Genomic DNA, 14,881 nt, shown 5'->3' with positions numbered 1-14,881 from the left:
GAGGGAGAGCGGGGGGGGGGGGGGAGAGAAAGAAAGCAAAACAGAAAGGAGGGAGGGGAAGAGAGGGAAACCCGTTTTCAGCCGCGCCCGCTCCCTGTGGTGTGCCCGCCGTCTTTGTCCCTTGGGGAACGCCTGACCCGGGAGGAGCTCTCGACAGGCTCCCGGCAGGCCCGTCCCCGCTCTCGGCCGCGGCTCCCGCGGCAGCAGCTCGTCCCGGTGTCGCACGGCGGGGACAGGTCCCGGGGGAGCCGCAGCCCCGCAGTGCCCGCGCACGGCCCGGGCCGGCCGCGGCCGCTCCCCGGGCAGTCCGACCGCCCCCGGCACCGCGCCCTGCCCGCGGAGCCCACACGGCACATCCCGCGCTTCCCGGCAGCATTACGGCCCCTGCACCGGGGCCCAAGGTCAGTCTGGCGGCCGCGGCCGCGGCCCGGCCGGGCCCGCGGAACCGCACCCTTCCGCCCCCGGGGCACTGCGGCCGTGTCCGGGGCGGGCTAGCGGGACGCACCTGCGGGCGGTGGTGCCATGGGAGCGGCAGGATCGGGGTCGGGATCGGGATCGTGCGCCCGGAGCTCCCGGCCCGGCGCGGCACCGCGCCGCTCTCTGACGTCACCGCGCCACCGTGTGACGTCACCGCGCCGCCGCGGGGTGGGCCGACCGCGAGGGGACGCCCAGGCCACGCCTCCAACCTGCCCCAGCCAGTCGCGTGAGGCCGCCCCGGGCCACGCCCAGCGCGGGGCGGGAGTGGGGCCGGGAACGGGCACGGGAATGGGAACAGGGCCGGGTTCGCCCGCGCCGGGCCGCAAGTGCTCCCTGGCGGGACCCTCTGCCCAGCCCCGGAGCGCTCAGTGCCCGCGGCTCGGCGTCACAGAGTCTCTCTCCTGTGGCGGGGTTCGATTGCTTTTATTAGTTCGGTCGTAAATAACAACGGCTCGTTTGTGTTTCAGTGTTTGTGTCGCTGCACAAGGTCTAAGGGAGCGCCTTTAAACGGTAAATTAGCCCCGCCCCGTTCGCCAGGCCCCGCCCCTTCCCGGGCCTCCACCCAGACTCCCTTCACCAAGCCCCGCCCCTTCATCAGACCCCTCCCCTCTGTTCCGTTAGTGCCCCCTACCGAGCGGGCTCCGGCACTGCCGCTGGAGTATTTTGGGATGCTTTAGGGGATTTTGGAGGGGGTTTTGGATGTTTAGGCGTGATTCCGGGGTGTTTGGGGGTGTTTCGGGTGGGGTGGATGTTCTTGCCTAAGCCGTGCATGGGAAGATGCCCCCGCAGTGCCGGCCGGGCGCTGCAGGGCCGGGGGCAGCAGTGCCGACCCCTGTCATGGCCTCACCGTGCCCGGTCCTGGCTGGTGCCTGCCGCGGGCAGGGATGGGTGGAGAGCACGGATTGCGGCTGGGGACACGCTGAACTGTTTCCCTTAGCAGCATGTCCCCTGCCCTCGCCTGCAGCTCTCGGCTCTGTGCCTGTGCCGGACAGGAGCAGGTGCCGAGGGCTGGCACTGCCTAAGTGCCCAGTGCGGGGGCTTGGGACAGCTCAGGGGCTCCGCTCCATCCACCTGCCCGGAGCGGGACCGTCCCCCCAGCCTGGCCAGCACAGCCCCGGGTCTGGGTATGTTTTTCAGCCTGTCACTGAAACACTGCAGAGAGAAGTTCTGGGGTAGGGAGGGGGGGGAGGGTTTTACTGCCCAGCTCTCAGTGGGAATTTGCTCAGGTAGGAATTATCAGCTGGAATAGGGAGCAGAAATATATATCAGTAGGATGTGCCCTCTTTGTCCTGCACAACATCCTCCCCTCCTGGAGACAGACTCTTTTTATTACAGCTTTTTCTACATAAATATAAAAAAGCAGCATTGTAATGAAGCAAAACATCTGTTCTACCCTGGTGCTGGACCCAAATCCAGCAGACAAAGGCATCCCCATGATGTTCTGAGGGAGGGGCTGTGTTGCTCCTCAGACCTCTTGGGCTTTTCAGTTAATTTTCTTGCGCTTCCGCTGTCCTGCTGGCGCCTTCTGCATGGGCAAGGGCAGGGACAGAGTGCCCAGCTTGTGGTTCTGGTCGTTCTCCAGCCCCAGCCCCCCTTTGGCCTTGGATATCTTCAGCCGCAGGGCCTTGGCGATGTCCAGGATCCTGGAAAATAATGAAGAAACACCATCAGTGGGGCTGCCAAGCCTCCTGTGCCATGACACCGCATGGATCCGTGGCCTCCTGCCCTAATCCGAGGAGCAGCCAGCAGCTGACACCTGCTGGGAAATGCAGGTCCTACACCTACAGACACCACCTGTGGAAAACTAAATCCTGACCCACATGCCAGGGTAGTTTCAGGGCTCTCCCAGGGTCTCCCTGTAGGAGGATCCCAGCAGGTGTAAACACACAGGATGGCTTACCTGCTCTCCTGAAGCTTCATGTCATTCTGCAGGACGGTGAGGTCTGTCTGGAAGTTGTTGATGTGCAGAGCCAAGAGAATGACATAGGCAGTGATTTTAGCCTTCATGGATGCAGAGACTAAATTCTGGACACTGTGTGGCAAAAGAGAGAACTTGTGAGATGTGGAGTGTATGGGAGTTCCTGATGGCGTGTCTGTGGCCACTCAAGCTGAGCTCTGCCCTATCTGTGCCTCAGGAGCCTCACACAGTGTCCCTTACCTGCCGTTGTTGTAGGTCAGTGAGGTGAAATTCTTCATGAGTTTCCTGCTGATGATGTGTGGGCACTCGGGACCCATTGGATCTAGACCAGAGACGGGCTTGGCAAAAGGATGAGGAACACACACCCACCCATCACAGCAGCACATGTATCACCCTGACACTTATAATGGAATATCACAGAATATCCCATGTGGGAAGGGACCCACAAGGATACTTGAATCCAACCCCAAGAATCCCACCATTTATCACCTCTTCCCAGGAACACAGAGACCCTTAAAGAAGCCTGGGCCCTTGGCTTCTAGGTTTCATAATTCTTCAGGTCTGAGAGGCTCCTGACAGCTTTTATTTTCTTCGTAAAAGGGATCTCCCACTTCTACACTAGACAATCTAAAATACACACACGCTTAAGTGTGTATTTCTTTTGCCACAAAATACTAATAAAGCTGAGACCACATTTACAAGTCCCTATTATGACCAAGACTAGTCATTCCCACATCCTCCTTAGCAGTCCTACAGGTGACTCATGTGTCCCCAGGAACACAGGAGGATACTACAGCCAGGCTTGCCACTTCCTCCTCCATCAGCCCTGCCACAGACTGACAAGGACATTCAAATACACAAGTTCTATGGAAGATTGGCAAGCCTGGAAAATCTCAACCAAAGTGTTTGGTGTCGTGTTGTTTCAAAAGCAGGACCCTGAGGACAGAAGAGATCCCCACGCTCAGCTGACAAGCAAGGGATGCCAAAGACATTCCCAAAAGCACATCTTCATGAGCTGAAAACTCTCTTACGCTTCTTCTTGATCACTTTCAGGTGGCTGAACTTAATGAGGGTGTCCAGGAACCAGAGGCATCGGGCTTTGTGGTCTCTGCTCTTCTCATCAGCAGGCAGGAACTTCAGCTCTTCCAAAACAAAGGAGCAGTGGCTGCAGGAGAGGGAAGGGGAGTTCAGCTCCACAAAGAGCACCTCGCTGCTGAGCACATAACTATCCCCCACGTTCCCCAAGGCAGGTGTTGCTCAGCCATGCCTGGATCACACGTTCCCCTCTGCCCCAGGGCAGCTCTCGTGCCCCCAGTCAGGACATGGCCCTCAGCAGCAGCATTACCTCCTCTCCTCTGCCTTCTTGGCGATGTCCTCCGCGGTGGCGCTGGCCAGGGCAGCTGCTGGCACCCGCAGCGCCTCGTACTCGGTGGGGGACAGGACTGGCAGGGCTTTAAGGAAAAGAACAGGCCTGGGCTCTCCCTTCCAGGGACAGCAGCCTTTAACAGACTGTGGCACAACCCAAGTCACTTCTGCATGGCCAGCCTCACCACTATTCCCAGTGGAACTGCTGCCAACAGGGAGAGAATCCTGCTCAGCACAGAATTACCCTGCTCCCAGCTTTTGGGTTGTGAGAGGTGAAGGCTGGGCTCACTCCCAGATGGGCACATAGAGGTTTACAGACACGGGAAACCCCTGTGACCAGGAAAAGATACTGTCCTCGAACTTGTACACGTGCTCCGGCCTGTCGGCATCCTCGTGGCATGGCGGGAGGAAGGCAGAGATGGTCTGCACGTCATCCTGAGCCACATCCTGCATCAGAGCTTGGGAGGGAAGCAGGAGGGGAGTGTTTGGACTGTGCAAAGCAAAATGCAGAGAACAGGAACATAACCCAAATCCTCCCTTTAGACGCAAGTCTACTTAATGGTGTCTCTTGGGTCAACACCAGTTTAGTCACAGCTGGAGCTTTAAACATTTAAAACTTCTACCAAGAACCTTCTGCTCCTTAAAATTTAGAAAAACCATTCCAGACTAGAGAAACATTTAGGAAAGAAGGGCACCAAGATGTCTGGCTGCTGCTTGATGGGCAGAGCACAGTTTTGGCACCCTGGGCTCCAGCGAACACCTACTTGGCACAAAGCAGCTCTGGAACCACTGTCAATATTCACCCCAGAACAAAAGGGATGAAAGCTACTGGGTTCTACATTCAACAGACACCTCTCTTGTGCATGCCAATGACACTCAGGATCCCAGAAGTGCTCTGGAGGGCTTCTGTCCGCCCTCCTGCTCAGCATAGGGGTGTCCACAGCACAAAGTTAGGGCAGCCACAGCTCTGTCCTGCCACAGCCTGGAAACCCCCCGAGATGGTAACCCTGCACCATGCTGTGACCTGTCCCAAGGGCGCAACAGTCTTTGAGGTAAGTCTGTGCCATTTTCCACAGCCATGCCACTGAGCTCAGACCAAGGTCACTGGCTTTATCCCAGTGAATGCATATCCAGGCATTCCCACAAGAGCTCCCAGTAATGGGCAGGATGAACACTGAGGTCACAGGGCCTTTCCTTCATTCAGGCAACTCCCACACCAAGACTAGCAGGAGCAAAAGGAAGCCGTTCCCTCATATGTGCCTTTCTCAGCTGTTAGACCAGCTGCTTCTTCAGTCACTCCCCACTTGGCAAGGACAGGAAAAGGCCCTTCAGGCTGCCATCCTTAAACACCGAGACAGAATCCTCTCACCTGTCACTCCCTTTGCATCTATAATGTTTGCTGCTGCTTTTGTCACAGCTGTGCTCACGATGTCGTTGCCCACAGCGTTCATGCGCCGAGAGCTCAGCGCTCGCTTCTGCTTGCTGGTGCCAAAGGCCTCGATGCACAAATCCACCTGTGCAGGAGAGACACACATTAAAGCACCCTGTGCACCCAAACCCCATCATTCATTCCACAGCCACATCCTCTAATAAAACTTCAAACACTTCACAGGGCAACACCTGCGTGTGGAGGTGCTGGTCTGCGAGGGGCAGGAAGCTCCTGGGATGGTGATCCTGCCTAAAATAGCCACGAAAATACTGCCAAGTCAGGCATTAACTGTACTGCCTCCAGGGCACAGTGACAGTGCTGCACCTGCAAAGGTTTACCCTGGAGGACACCAAACACCCCAGCCTCACACAAGCATCACCTGCCCCTGTTGGCCGGATACTCACAGCAGAATGTGACATGGGGTTTCAACTTTACCTTTTCCCTGTAGGATTTTTTCTGATAATCCTTTGTGTCATCAGGTATCAAGTTATCTATAAAAGAACAGAAGTTAGTCTGCTTGGATGGCAGCAACCAGGACAGGAATGCCTTAAGTGTGACTGACAGACTTGGCACATCACATCAGGATCAATTCCACAGGGCTTGGCCACTTAAAGAACACATCAAATATGAGAACCTAGAACAAAAAAAGAGTTTTTGCTATAAAGCCTATGGGTGCAATGGAGTGTGGCCAATTGGGTGTGGCTAAACCCAGGTCCTCCTTCACAGAGTGAAAATCAGCCCTGAAAGACCTGATCCTTTGGGTTACCCTCCTGGGTCCCGTGAAAAAAACTAGTTCTGCTGAAGACAACCTGTTTTATTTTTCAGGGATCCAGTCCTCCCTCAGCAGAGCACACCCAGATAAAGCTGCACTTGGGCAGCGACACTCTGACTCTCACCTTCATACTCCCTGCTTAACCTCCACTCTGGTCTCACTGTGCTTCCCTCTCCCACTGTTCCTCACAGCATGGAGGAGTGAAGGAATCCTCCTTCCTCCATGCTGAGGGAACAAGGCAGGAATGAGGAAGATAGAGCAGCTGAGAGCTGGAGGCACATACAGGCCTGGCACGGACTGGGCCAACACCCAGCACCTCCCACCTGAGAGCAGAGGCTGCATGTTGAACATCTCGGCGTTGTAGACCTCCATCTGCCCAGAATCCTTGTCCAACACACCTACAAAGTACCTGGGGAGAACAGGGGCAAGTGATTGGTGGGAACCAGAAATGACTTAAACTACGTGGTCTTCCCACCCCTGCCACTTTTCCTGCCTTGCACATTCGGAATGTGACGATAAACCAAGTTACCTCCAAGGCACGTGTACATACAAAAACATAACATCTCACTGCTCTAAGTAAATGGGCAGCTAAACTAGGTGAAATGTAGGTCCTACCACAGCTCTGAGCCAGGCCAAGGGAAGGGACTAGAAGCTCTGTGTCTGAGCAGTCTCTCTCTGCTCCCAGCTCCTTCTTCCATACCTGCACAGGGAGTTGCACCTCATGACCCCGCTGCCGAAATTGTGCCCCACGTAGCAAAGCCGCTCTGTCTCCGAGACCTGGGAAACCAGGGAAAACTCCTTGAACACAGGGCTGTTGGGGACCTTCCCTGCCTCTGCCTTGGTGCCACCAAGCTCTGCACTCCCAGGAATCATAACTTAAACCCAGACTGTACCAGTATGGCGAGCATGTACAACACCTCACTGTGATCAAGCCTTAATAATTCACATTAAAATGTGATTTTCAATGACCCACTAAAGCTCCAGAGCTGCTGAGCCCCTGTAATTTACCAAGTGAAATCCAGAGCCAGCACAGGAGTGGCTCAGCCACCTAAATCTATTTCCAATGCATTATGACAACGTGTTGGTGTCTCTGCTCTGCCGCAGCGAATTTCTCCCAAGGACTTGGGCAGAAAAGTCACTTATTCCTCGAGGGAAGCAGCTGTAAAGCTTAACAGCAGCAGCAGAAAGCACCTTCTGACTGTACCCTTGTTTCTCTCTCCACAGAGAGACCTTCTCATAATGTAATTTAGCCAGACAAAGACAGCTTTGGTGAAGATTTCCCTGTGTGAACGGAACACAACAGATTCCGTGACCTTTGGCAGGTCTCTGGTCCCTGCTCTGCCTTCCCAACCCCGCAGCTCCACCAGTCACATCAGAGCCAAAACCCCCTCCCAGCCCCAGGGAGCTCCTGGCAGCTGCAAAACATCTCTGTGGCACAGGCTGAGCTGAACTGTGAGAGGTTTTTAAAGAAATCTGCTGCAAAGCTCACCACAGACTTTCACAGAATCATGACTTGATTCTGTGAAAGGATTCTGCAAAGGACCTTAAAGTCCATCCAGTCCCATCCCTTCACATGGGCAGGGACACCTTCCACTATACCAGGTTGCTCCAAGCCCTGTCCAACCTGACCTTGCACACTTCCAGGGATGGGGCAGCCACAGCTTCTCTAGGCAACCTGTGCCAGGGCCTCCCCACCCTCACAGGGAACAATTTCTAGTTCCCACCTGCAGGAGCTGCCTCGACCACGGCCCTAAGGGCAAAAGAGGGTCAAAGCCCTCCAGTGCAGGACTCGTCCGCGGTGGGATCGGCACGGGAATTCCAGATGCAGCTCGTGCCGTGACCTGCAGCAGCCCCGCGTGTGGCCATTGCCCGACTATGGCTGTGACCTGGCTATCACCTTATCGTACATTGCTATCACAGCATTCTTGCAACAAGCGTGGGTAGTGCCTTCCCAAATCTTCGTTCGTGAAGCCTAGCCATGAAGGAATGAAGGAATCATAGCATCTCGGGATGAAGGTGATCTGCCTGCCCGGAGCCGTCCCTGCCCTTCCTAGGGTGGGCCCTTACCAGGATCCTGCGGTGCCTCTTTCGGGGATGCGCCGTGTCCCGGCTCCGGTACACGGTGAAGCGCAGGGACTCGGGGCTCCGCAGCCTCCCGTTGGCGAACCGCACTGTGGGACAGGGACAGGGAGCCCGTGAGTCTCGGGAAGGGCCAGGACCCGCCTCGCGCCCCCAGCCCAGCCCGGCCCCGCTCACCGAGCGCCGCCGGCCGCTCCGCCTCGAGGTCCCCGCGGTAGCGCCAGGTGGCGGCGGCCATGACGAGAGCAGTGAGAGATGAGACAACGTCCAAACTCCGCGTCGCCACCGCCTCCGGCAGCGCCAATAAGCTCATCCCCGATTGGGCGAGGCGGGACGCGGCTGCCACTTATAAATAACGAGGCCATCGGTTGGCTGTGGACTGGGCGCGTGCGGTCGGCGGCCGGAAGTGGCGCCATCGGGCGGCGCGGCGGGCGGGGACGGAGCGGCGGGAGCGGGGCCGGGCCGATCCCGATCCCCATCCCGAACCCATTCCCACGCGGCCCTTCCCGCGCGACCCTTCCCGCACGGACACCGCAGGTGATCGGGAAGGGCGAGGGAGGGGAGGGCGGCGGTGACGTAGGAACTGGTGACCCCCCGGTCGGGGTGGGACCGGGGCTCTCCGGGCTCCTCTTTATGTCCCGTGAGCGGCACAAAGCGGAGTCTCCGGGTGTGTTTTTACCGGTGCTGATGCAGCGCTGGGATGCAGGTGCTGCCCTGAGAGGGACACAGAACTTGTATGTTCCAGGTGAGGCACAAAAGGAAAAAAAGGGGGAGTGAAGGGGAGAAAAGGACGCTGCCTTCAGGAGAGCAGGAGCAGCTCTTGTTATCTTGTTATCTTATTAGCAGTTATTGGACGTTCTGGAGCTTTCAGAGGCTTTAAATCAGTTAATTTCCGAGCCGAGTGTTTCGGGTGGTAACTGGTGAATGATCTCCGTGTCCTGACTCTGTCCGAGGACACACGGTGGGATTGTTGGAGTGTCTGTGCAGGGCCAGGAGTTGGACTCCGTGGTCCTTGCGGGGCCTTTCCAGCTCAGGATATTCAGTGATCCCATAAGGTTTTCCCCTTCCTTGCTCCCCCATCACCCGGAGGAGGAGAAGGAGAAGGAGGAGGGTGAGTGGATCGTTGCACTCTGGGGTTAAAAGCCAGGATTGAGAAGAGAACATGGCTGGGTTGGGTCACAGTGAGGGGCAGCACAGATGTGTGACACGGGGGTGCCACAGTGTCTGTGCCCCCTGAAAGGAGGCACCCGGGGCTGGGAGCAGCATTGTTTTGGGGGTGTGTGTGTTTGACCTCCCCGCAGTGGGTCAGGGCTGCAGTGTAATCATATGTGCCAGTCATGTATTTCCAGGGAATGGAAGCCCAGTGAGTAGAAATTGTGCTGATAAAACCTGAATTCCTGTGGAAAAATCTGCGGTGCGCTTCTTCTCCTACATGATTGTGTCACCATCTGTCCCTTGCCTTATAGGGGATTTTGGGTCGTGTAGGAGAATTAGCCATGACTCTGTGAGCTCTTTCAGAATATAGTTCCAGACACCAACTTCAACAAGAAATGTGGGAATCCAGTGCCTGTAGTTCTTTGACACAGGCCCTAGTCCAGGGACAGGCAGGATAGGATGATTGTTTTCCAGGCAGGATTTTGTAGATGCTTTTTCATTGCTTGCCCTTAAACTTTTCTTGGCTCTGACCATTTGTATTTATAGTAAAACTACTTGTAGCTCAACAGTTTGGTGTGTTGTCTGTTCACTTGTAGGCCTTTGTTTGGCTGTAGAACTGGGCAGTTCCCTCTTCTGTGGGAACAAGATCTCTGCATCACCCTGGAGTCTGTGTGTGTTTGTTCTGGCTCGAGAGCTCCAGCCTTTCTGTGTAGTGAGAGTTAAATACCAAGCGAAATCCATGTTCCTGGAAGCAAAACTGGAGTTTGTCTTGTTTCAGGTGCACAAAGGATGTGATCACTTCTGGTGCCTGTAAGCAAGACTCCCTTGGAATTCTGAAATCCCAAATGATCAGTCAAAACAATGACTCTTCCCTATTTCTTCTGTTCTAAATGTGTGTTGCTGCCTGGGCAGAAGTGCTTGGATGATCTCTGTAACCTACATTCCTTCCTGGGGTCCAGCTTCATTCCTTTTGCTCTGTTTGAAAATGTTGTCTTATTTTTACTCCTGAACACACACTGGCAGTGAAAGATAAATGAATCCACGTATTATTTATGTTCCTGTTTCTTATTTAGAAAAGCAGCAAACACATGTGTGCTTGAGGATGGACTTTCTGAATTGGCAGACTTGCATTTGATCCCTCCTCAAAAGCAAAATTCTGTCTATGTGACCTTTTATTTCAGCTGCTTTATGGTCTCCATTTGTCTAATGGTGCTGTGGTGTTGGTGTTGGAAAATAAATGTGAGCACAGGAATGTGTGTGTTTGCCTTGGTCATGCAGCCTTTCTGCTCCCCAAATCTTACACTTCAATTTTTTTCATGAGAAAGAGTAGAGATATTGCCGGAAGTCACCTCTTCGGTCTTAAGATAAGTTTGGTAAGATATGACTTCTGTTCTATTAATGGACAATCAAGAAAAAGCCACCCCTCAGTCTGTCTAGTTGTCTCATTGAGCAGCGTGTTGTTTTACCAAAAACTTCCTATCACTTCCCTCTCAGCCCTGTGAGGTGAGGATTAAAGTCTAGGAGTTTCCGTGGGAGGTCACTTAATTGTGTGAGCAGTTTATTTGCAAGGGTGCAGCAGGTTATTTGCAATCAGATCTCTTTACAAACCAGGGTAAATGTTTTACTAGTGAGTTGTTTTAGTTTGGACAGATGCTGACAGGGACGAGATGATCTGTGTTGTTTGGTTTGCAGCACTGTGACATGGTTGGTGCTGAGGTCAGCTCTGTGGCAGAACCTGGATTTCCTTCCTTCTCCTCCTCCTTTTGCTCCTCCTTCTCCAGACTGCCAGCTTTGATCCTGTAACTGTGTGGTGTGGCAAATTCAGATCGGTTAGTGTTTGTCAGTCTTTCAGCTGTCATCTTTCCTCTTTAAACCCAGGTTTGCTGCAGCCTGACTGTGACCTTCAACCATGGAATCACAGACTGGTTTTGGTTGAAAGGGACCTTAAAGTCCGTCTCTGTCCTGTTATCCCAGGTTGCTCCAGGCAACCTGTCCAACCTGGCCTCAAACACTTCAGGGATAGGGCAGTCACAGCTTCTGAGGGCAACCTATGCCAGGGCCTCACCACCCTCACAGGGAAGAATTTCTTCCTAATATCTAAGCTAAGACTACTCTCTTTCAATTTGATCCCATTCCCCTTTGTCCTGTAACTCCAGGCCCTTGTAAATAGTCTTGGCCCATCTCTCTTGTAGGCCCCTTCAGCTACTGGAAGGCCCATTTAGGTCATCCTGAAGCTTTTCTTCTCCAGGCTGAACAGTTCCAATTCACTCAGCCTTTCCCTGCAAGAAAGCTACTCCATTCCACTAATCAACTTGGTGGCCCATATAATGGTTTCTTCTGTTTTGTAGGATCATGGATTTTCCAGGACACTTTGAGCAAGTCTTCCAGCAGCTCAATTACCAGAGGCTCCATGGCCAGCTCTGTGACTGTGTCATCGTGGTGGGGAACAGGCACTTCAAAGCCCACCGCTCCGTGCTGGCCGCGTGCAGCACCCACTTCCGAGCGCTGTTCACGGTGGCTGAGGGGGACCAGACCATGAACATGATCCAGCTGGACAGCGAGGTGGTGACAGCCGAGGCCTTCGCCGCGCTCATCGACATGATGTACACGTCCACGCTCATGCTCGGGGAGAGCAACGTGATGGACGTGCTGCTGGCCGCGTCCCACCTGCACCTCAACTCCGTGGTGAAGGCCTGCAAGCACTACCTGACCACGCGGACGCTGCCGCTGTCGCCGCCGAGCGAGCGCGCGCAGGAGCAGAGCGCGCGCCTGCAGCGCTCCTTCATGCTGCAGCAGCTGGGGCTCAGCATCGTCAGCTCCGCGCTGGGCTCCTCGCAGGGCGCCGAGGAGCCGCCCGGCTCCGTGCGGAGCGGCCTGGAGCAGCGCGCCACCTTCCCCATGCGCCGCCTGCACAAGCGCAAGCCGCCCTCCGAGGAGCGTGCCCGGCAGCGTGTCCGGCCTGCCGTGGACGAGCCCGGGACTGACGTGGCCGCAGAGGGCGGGCAGCCCGTCCACTCGCGCGAGGATTTCTTCTCTCCGGACTCGCTGAAGATCGTGGACAACTCCAAGGCTGACACTGTTGGTGATAACCAGGAGGACAACACAATCATGTTTGACCAGTCTTTCGGTGCTCAGGAGGATGCTCAAGTGCCTAGCCAGTCGGACAACGGCGGGGCAAACATTTCCCAGATGTCCATGGCGTCCCAGGCCACACAAGTGGAGACCAGCTTTGACCAGGAGGCTGCTGCTGAAAAGAGCAACTTCCCATGTGAGAATCCGGAGGTCAGCCTGAACGAGAAGGAGCACATGAGGGTGGTGGTGAAGTCTGAGCCCTTGAGCTCCCCAGAGCCCCAGGATGAGGTGAGCGACGTCACCTCCCAGGCAGAGGGCAGTGAGTCTGTGGAGGTGGAAGGAGGAGTGGTGAGTGCAGAGAAAATCGAGCTGAGTCCTGAGAGCAGCGACCGCAGCTTCTCTGACCCACAGTCCAGCACTGACAGGGTGGGAGACATCCACATCATGGAGGTGTCCAACAACCTGGAACACAAGTCGTCTTTCAGCATTTCAAATTTTCTGAATAAAAGCAGAGGCAGTGGCTTTGGAGCCAGCCAAAACAGTGACGACAACATTCCCAACACCACCAGTGACTGCAGGATGGACAGCGACACCTCTTACCTGATGAGCCCCGAGTCGGGGCCCGCTGGTGGCCACTCGTCCGCCACTGTCTCCCATGTGGAGAACCCATTTAGTGAGCCCGCGGACTCCCACTTTGTGAGGCCCATGCAGGATGTGATGGGTCTGCCCTGTGTGCAGACCTCTGGGTACCGGGCAGCGGAGCAGTTTGGCATGGACTTCCCACGCTCAGGCCTGGGCTTGCACTCGCTGTCCCGGGCCATGATGGGCTCGGTGAGAGGCGGAGCTGGTGGCTTTCCTGGCTACCGCCGCATCGCCCCCAAAATGCCGGTGGTGACCTCTGTGCGGGGCTCCCAGCTGCAGGAGAGCTCGTCTGGGTCCCAGCTGCTGATGAACGGGAGCACGTCCTTCGAGAGTGGGCACCTGTCGCAACCCGGCCCCCCGCAGCTCACCAGGGCGTCTGCGGATGTGCTGTCCAAGTGCAAGAAGGCGCTGTCAGAGCACAACGTGCTGGTGGTGGAGGGCGCACGCAAGTACGCCTGCAAGATCTGCTGCAAGACCTTCCTGACGCTCACGGACTGCAAGAAGCACATCCGCGTGCACACGGGGGAAAAACCCTACGCCTGCCTCAAGTGCGGGAAGCGCTTCAGCCAGTCCAGCCACCTCTACAAACACTCCAAGACCACCTGCCTCAGGTGGCAGAGCAGCAACCTGCCCAGCAGTTTGCTCTAAGGCACTGCCCCGGGGCTGCTGCGGTGGGGCCGGCGGACGCTGCCGTGCGGTGGTGCCACACACACAGAGCCTCGGCTCTGCCATTGGGGATATCCGGTACCTACCTCGCGGGGTGTCGCGGGCTCAGCCGCCCGCCGGGAGCTGCGCAGCAGGCATGGGGATGTGACCCCCCACAGCGAAGCACCCCCTTTGCAGGGCAGAGGGGTGACAGTGTGGGGATCTCATGAAATAGCACGTTTAGAGAACAAGAAACTGAAGTGCAAATTTCATTTTTGTTGTTGTTTTTTTTTTTTTTCTCTAAAGCATTTTGTAACAGTGAAAGCATTTAAATAATTATTGTAACATGAATTGCTGCATTATGTGTGGACAGTAGCGCAGACCACTTACCTTTAAAAGAGAAAAACAGCTTTGGCTGCACCTGTCTGACATAATGCTTTCAAATATGCTAATTATAACAATAGTTCTAGGATTATGAATGTATGTTTGGCTGTTTTGTAGTAAAGAACACTGTGTAATCAAGGTGCTTAAATTAAATACCAGACAAGTAACTTTTGGACTGCCAGGTGTACATATAACTTTAATACAGGAAGATCTGGATGTTTGGCTGACTTTTTTTTTCCCGTAGAAACATGTATTAAGTGATAAGTGAAGTACTGTCTCTTGTTTGTGCTATTCCTAGCAGTATTTTAACCAGTTCGTATCTCCTATGTTACAATTCTATATAGGCAGGAGTCTGAACAGAGCTTGTCTGTTGTTTTGAAGGAGGGAGGTAATTTGTAATGGCTTTTTCTGCCGTGTAAGACAGTCTCCCTCTGTTTCCAGATGCCAGCAGTCCATCTGGTCCTCGTTACTGTGTGAGCATGTTGTCCTTCTCTCTTATCTCCGGGCTTTAATTTCCTCCTCTGCACAGTTACTGACTTCCCTTCACAGCTGTGGATTGTTCCTCAGATTGAACTGTCAGAAACAATCCTCATTTGCCATATCTCATAGAATCACAGAATATCTTGAGCTGGAAGGGACCCATCAGGATCACTGAGTCCAGCTCCTGGCCCTGCACAGGACACCCCAAGAATCCCACCATGTGCCTGAGAGCGTTGTCCAAACATTTCTTGAACTCAGACAGCCTTGTGGGGCTGTGCCCACTGCCCTGGGGAGCCTGGTCAGTGCCCAACCAGCCTCTGGGGGAAGAACCTTTTCCTGAGATCCAACCTAACCCTGCCCTGACACAGCTCCTGAGTCCTGTCACTGGTCCTGAGAGGGAACAGATCAGTGCTGCCCCTCTGGGGGATGTTGAAGACCCCAGTGAGGTCTCACCTCAGTCTCC

The 14,881-nt window shown here is 55.0% G+C and overlaps 3 protein-coding genes across 6 annotated transcripts in view; 1 reads left to right on the top strand and 2 right to left on the bottom strand.

Moving 5' to 3' along the window:
- The window catches only part of SLC25A51 (solute carrier family 25 member 51), a 5,065-nt gene extending 4,451 nt beyond the window's left edge, over positions 1-614 (bottom strand). Inside the window, exon 1 of the mRNA XM_017821251.1 lies at positions 506-614. The gene's annotated coding sequence lies outside the window, so the exon portion shown is untranslated. The remainder of the gene's footprint in view (positions 1-505) is intronic.
- Positions 615-1,764: 1,150 nt separating this feature from the next.
- Positions 1,765-8,351, bottom strand: POLR1E (RNA polymerase I subunit E). Of its 2 annotated transcripts, XM_017821245.1 has the most exons (13): positions 8,218-8,351; positions 8,029-8,132; positions 7,859-7,933; positions 6,662-6,738; positions 6,285-6,370; positions 5,625-5,680; positions 5,130-5,274; positions 4,111-4,218; positions 3,741-3,837; positions 3,427-3,560; positions 2,636-2,717; positions 2,378-2,509; positions 1,765-2,120 (listed from the first exon to the last, which is right to left on the bottom strand). In XM_017821245.1, the coding sequence occupies exons 1-13, from the start codon at positions 8,276-8,278 to the stop codon at positions 1,961-1,963; spliced, it is 1,317 nt and encodes a 438-aa protein (XP_017676734.1). In that variant the 5' UTR covers positions 8,279-8,351; the 3' UTR covers positions 1,765-1,960. The 2 variants fall into 2 exon arrangements, with proteins under 2 accessions (XP_017676734.1, XP_017676736.1); XM_017821247.1 differs by lacking the exon at positions 7,859-7,933 and having other exon boundaries at positions 8,218-8,350.
- Positions 8,352-8,472: 121 nt separating this feature from the next.
- On the top strand, positions 8,473-14,288 carry ZBTB5 (zinc finger and BTB domain containing 5). 3 transcript variants are annotated; one of them, XM_017821198.1, is made up of 2 exons: positions 8,473-8,573; positions 11,544-14,288. In XM_017821198.1, exon 2 carries the CDS (start codon positions 11,548-11,550, stop codon positions 13,555-13,557), a length of 2,010 nt encoding a protein of 669 aa, XP_017676687.1. In that variant the 5' UTR covers positions 8,473-8,573; positions 11,544-11,547; the 3' UTR covers positions 13,558-14,288. The 3 variants fall into 3 exon arrangements, with proteins under 3 accessions (XP_017676687.1, XP_017676684.1, XP_017676686.1); XM_017821195.1 differs by having other exon boundaries at positions 8,476-8,577; XM_017821197.1 differs by having other exon boundaries at positions 8,476-8,785.
- Positions 14,289-14,881: the final 593 nt, after the last annotated feature.

The sequence above is a fragment of the Lepidothrix coronata genome, unplaced genomic scaffold (assembly GCF_001604755.1).
Source record: "Lepidothrix coronata isolate B3197 unplaced genomic scaffold, Lepidothrix_coronata-1.0 Scaffold89, whole genome shotgun sequence".
Classification (NCBI taxonomy): Eukaryota; Metazoa; Chordata; class Aves; order Passeriformes; family Pipridae; genus Lepidothrix; species Lepidothrix coronata.
Note: the sequence above shows the minus strand (reverse complement) of the source record. Positions and strands in the feature narration are given on the sequence as shown.

Bases quoted from the DNA above. Each gene is read 5' to 3' on its own strand.
- POLR1E (XM_017821245.1), bottom strand. From the start codon at position 8,278: ATGGCCGCCGCCACCTGGCGCTACCGCGGGGACCTCGAGGCGGAGCGG. The intron at 6,739-7,858 runs GTGATAGCCAGG...CTGGTTTCCCAG, and splicing joins TGATAGCAATGTACGATAAG to GTCTCGGAGACAGAGCGGCT. The intron at 5,681-6,284 runs GTGGGAGGTGCT...GTTCTTTTATAG, and splicing joins CATGCAGCCTCTGCTCTCAG to ATAACTTGATACCTGATGAC.
- ZBTB5 (XM_017821198.1), top strand. From the start codon at position 11,548: ATGGATTTTCCAGGACACTTTGAGCAAGTCTTCCAGCAGCTCAATTAC.